This window comes from Octopus bimaculoides, chromosome 17 (assembly GCF_001194135.2).
Source record: "Octopus bimaculoides isolate UCB-OBI-ISO-001 chromosome 17, ASM119413v2, whole genome shotgun sequence".
Taxonomy (NCBI): domain Eukaryota; kingdom Metazoa; phylum Mollusca; class Cephalopoda; order Octopoda; family Octopodidae; genus Octopus; species Octopus bimaculoides.
Window position 1 is genome coordinate 19,214,909 of NC_068997.1, and position 3,096 is coordinate 19,218,004.

The window sequence follows — 3,096 nt, forward strand, 5'->3', positions numbered from 1 at the left end:
CTTATGGAGGAGCTGCAGCCATTTATCAAAGAGTCCAATGACAAAAAAGCTGACAAAGTGAAACAAAAGAGGAAGCGAGACCTTCTCCGTTCCCAATTGGCTCGAATCTTTGAACTGCTAGCAACAAACAAAGCTTTTTCAAAACCGTAAATACAATTTTATTTGTTTGTTTTTATTTTACTATATTTCTTAGCTGTTATCTTAACTATTTTATTATCATATTTCTTTTACTTTTGCTTCAACTAATTTTGAAAATAATGAAGAATTTTGTAAAATAACTTATTAAGTTTGTGTTTGGAATGTAACATGAAATTTTGAAAGAAGGTTTTAATTTAGATCACTTTAGACATTTTGTTACCATTTCTCTTGAAATACATTACTTTTTGCTTTAACTAATTTTGAAAAATAATGTAGAATTTAGTAAAATGAATTTCTTATTATTAAGCTGGTGTTTGGAATGTAACTTGAAATTTTGAAAGAAGGTTTTAATTTAGATCACTTTAGACATTTTGTTACCATTTCTCTTGAAATACATTAATTTTTGCTTCAATTAATTTTGGAAATTTATGAAGAATTTAATGCTATATCTTACTTATGATTAAGCTGGTGTTTGGTGTTTTGAACATTAACTTGAAAGTAACATGAAATTTTAATGAAAGGTTTTAATTTAGATCACTCTAATCCTTTTGATACCAACCCACCAGAGACTGTTCCTGGTTCTATGATACAAGATTCTTGTTTTAATGTGATTTAAATTAAAACTTACTATTAAAATTTCATGTTAATCTATTATTCCAAACACCAACTTGATAATGTTTGAGTTATCTTACTTAACTACTATTAAAGCTATTTGTAAAAGAAAAAAAAACTGAATTTCAACAGAAATTTAGTAATAAAAGGGTTAAAACATGAAGTTTGTATCATAGAACCAAGGGTGGTCTCTGACAGGTTGGTGTCAAAATGGTTAATTATTCTGGAATATAATCTCTTTGAAATGTTTTCAAACTGTGTATATTGAGATTGCATTGTGGTAGTTGTAGCAGTAGTTGTGTCATTGAGGAACTCTGTTCAGACATATGGACAGGGTATTCTAGCTATGACCATCACATCATATATTTTCAGACAATGTATTTAGGAATACATTCACCAGTGTGTGGTTCCTTTACTGAAGATAGTAAAGTATGTGGTTCCTTTATTGAAGATAGTAAAGTGTGTGGATTAAGAGATATATGGCTGCTATCACTGGCAACTGCTTGTGTGTGTGTAGTGTGATTGTCTTGTGAGTTACCTGGTAACCTCACTGGTGCCAGTGCCATGTAAAAAACACCTGGTTCACTGTAAAGTGGTCGGCATTCTACAGCTGGAAAGTATGCCAAAACATTCCACCACTATAAAAGACGCCAAATCAGACTTTGGAGTTTGGCGCAGTCCTCAGGCTCACTGCTTGTTGAGCTATCCATCCTATACCAGCATAGAAAACAGACATTAAGTAATAATAATAATAATAATAATAATAATAATTACAAGTGCACTCAGAGAGTGCAAATCTCTGTCAAGGCAACCCCAACATCCTCTCAATGATTAACCAGAGATGATTTTTAAAATGAGAATATCTGAAATAAACTTGACTGCTCTCACAAACGAGAATACTAAAAATGAACTCAACTGCTCTCAAAAATTAAGTAAAAAAAAACAGGAAAAATAATCCAGAATTCTTGTCCGTTACTGGATTGATCCCAAAATCGAATCCGTTCATGCCAGTCATGAGGCCAAGCATCCCTGAAAGTTTCATCCGAATCCATCCAGCTGTTCTTGAGATTTCTTGTTCACAGACAAACAAACATGACTGAAAACAATATCTCCGCCTTCGCTAAGGCGGAAGTAATAACAATGATAATGATGACGATGATGATGATGATATGGATGACTGGATGGATAGATAAATTGATAGATATTCCAGCTATAACAAATCTCACTATCTGGCAGTATCTTGGATAGTAATAACAAATCTCTTTAGCCCAGTGTGTTGAAATTTCAATTTCTTTAATAACCCTCTTATCAGAGTATCACTTACACAAACATGTGTATTTTTAGTTTTAGCTAAATGACCATAGATAAGATTTTTATAACATGACTGACACAGCAGGAGAATTTTTTTTCTCTAATTCCCAACACGTCACCTTAAAACCCTGCAGTGTGTCACTTTTGGCACTCGTGCCATAAGTTCACCTTGATAGATCTAAGACTATTCTATTAATATGTCCTTTTCTTATTTAAGACAATACATTGTAGTTTAAAGTGGATTTGCTTGCTGGTTTAAACAGGTCAAACAACTATGTTTAGAGACTTTTGTAAAAATAGTTATTTGCATTAATGACTTGTTGGCAGCTATGGAATTCTCAACCATACAAACATAGAAAAACAGACAAAAAAATGATGATATATCATCATCATCATCATCATCATCATCATCATCTTTTAATGTCCATTTTTCATGCTGGCATTGGTTGGACAGTTTGAATAGGAGCTGGCCAGCCGAAAAGCTTTCCAGACTTCAATTGTATGTTTTGGCATGGATTCTACAGCTGTATGCCCTTCCTAACACCAGCCACTTTACAGAGTGTACCAGGTGCTTTGAAGTGCTACCAGCATGGGTGCTTTTACATGATTATATAATACATATGATATTTAGGATTTCATGTTAAAGTCTGACTCATTCTGAAGAAAATTATTATTATTCAAAATCAAAATCAAATTCGATGACTGGCTTCCATGCTAGTGGAGCACTAAGAGCACCATCCCAGCATGATCATTGCCAGAGCAGCTGACTGACTTCCGTGCCAGTGGCACATAAAAGCACCATTTAAGCATGATCGTTACCAGCGTCACCTTACTGAGACTTGTGCCAGTAGCGCATGAAAAAATATTCGAGTTAGGACGTTGCCAGTGCCGCTGGACTGGCTCCTGTGCAGGCGGCACATAAAAAACACCATTTTGAGCATGGCCGTTGCTAGTACTGCCAGACTGGCCCTCGTGCTGGTGGCACGTAAAAGCACCCACTATGCTCTCAGAGTGGTTGGCTTTAGGAAGGGCATC

General features: G+C 34.8%; 1 protein-coding gene across 1 annotated transcript in view; it reads left to right on the top strand.

The window, feature by feature from the left end:
• Positions 1-3,096, top strand: part of LOC106877886 (protein furry) — a 152,698-nt gene that overhangs the window by 89,554 nt on the left and 60,048 nt on the right. The window contains exon 24 of the mRNA XM_052974065.1: positions 1-146. This exon is cut by the window's left edge and continues 3 nt beyond it. Within this exon, the coding sequence (XP_052830025.1) occupies positions 1-146 (146 nt within the window). The remainder of the gene's footprint in view (positions 147-3,096) is intronic.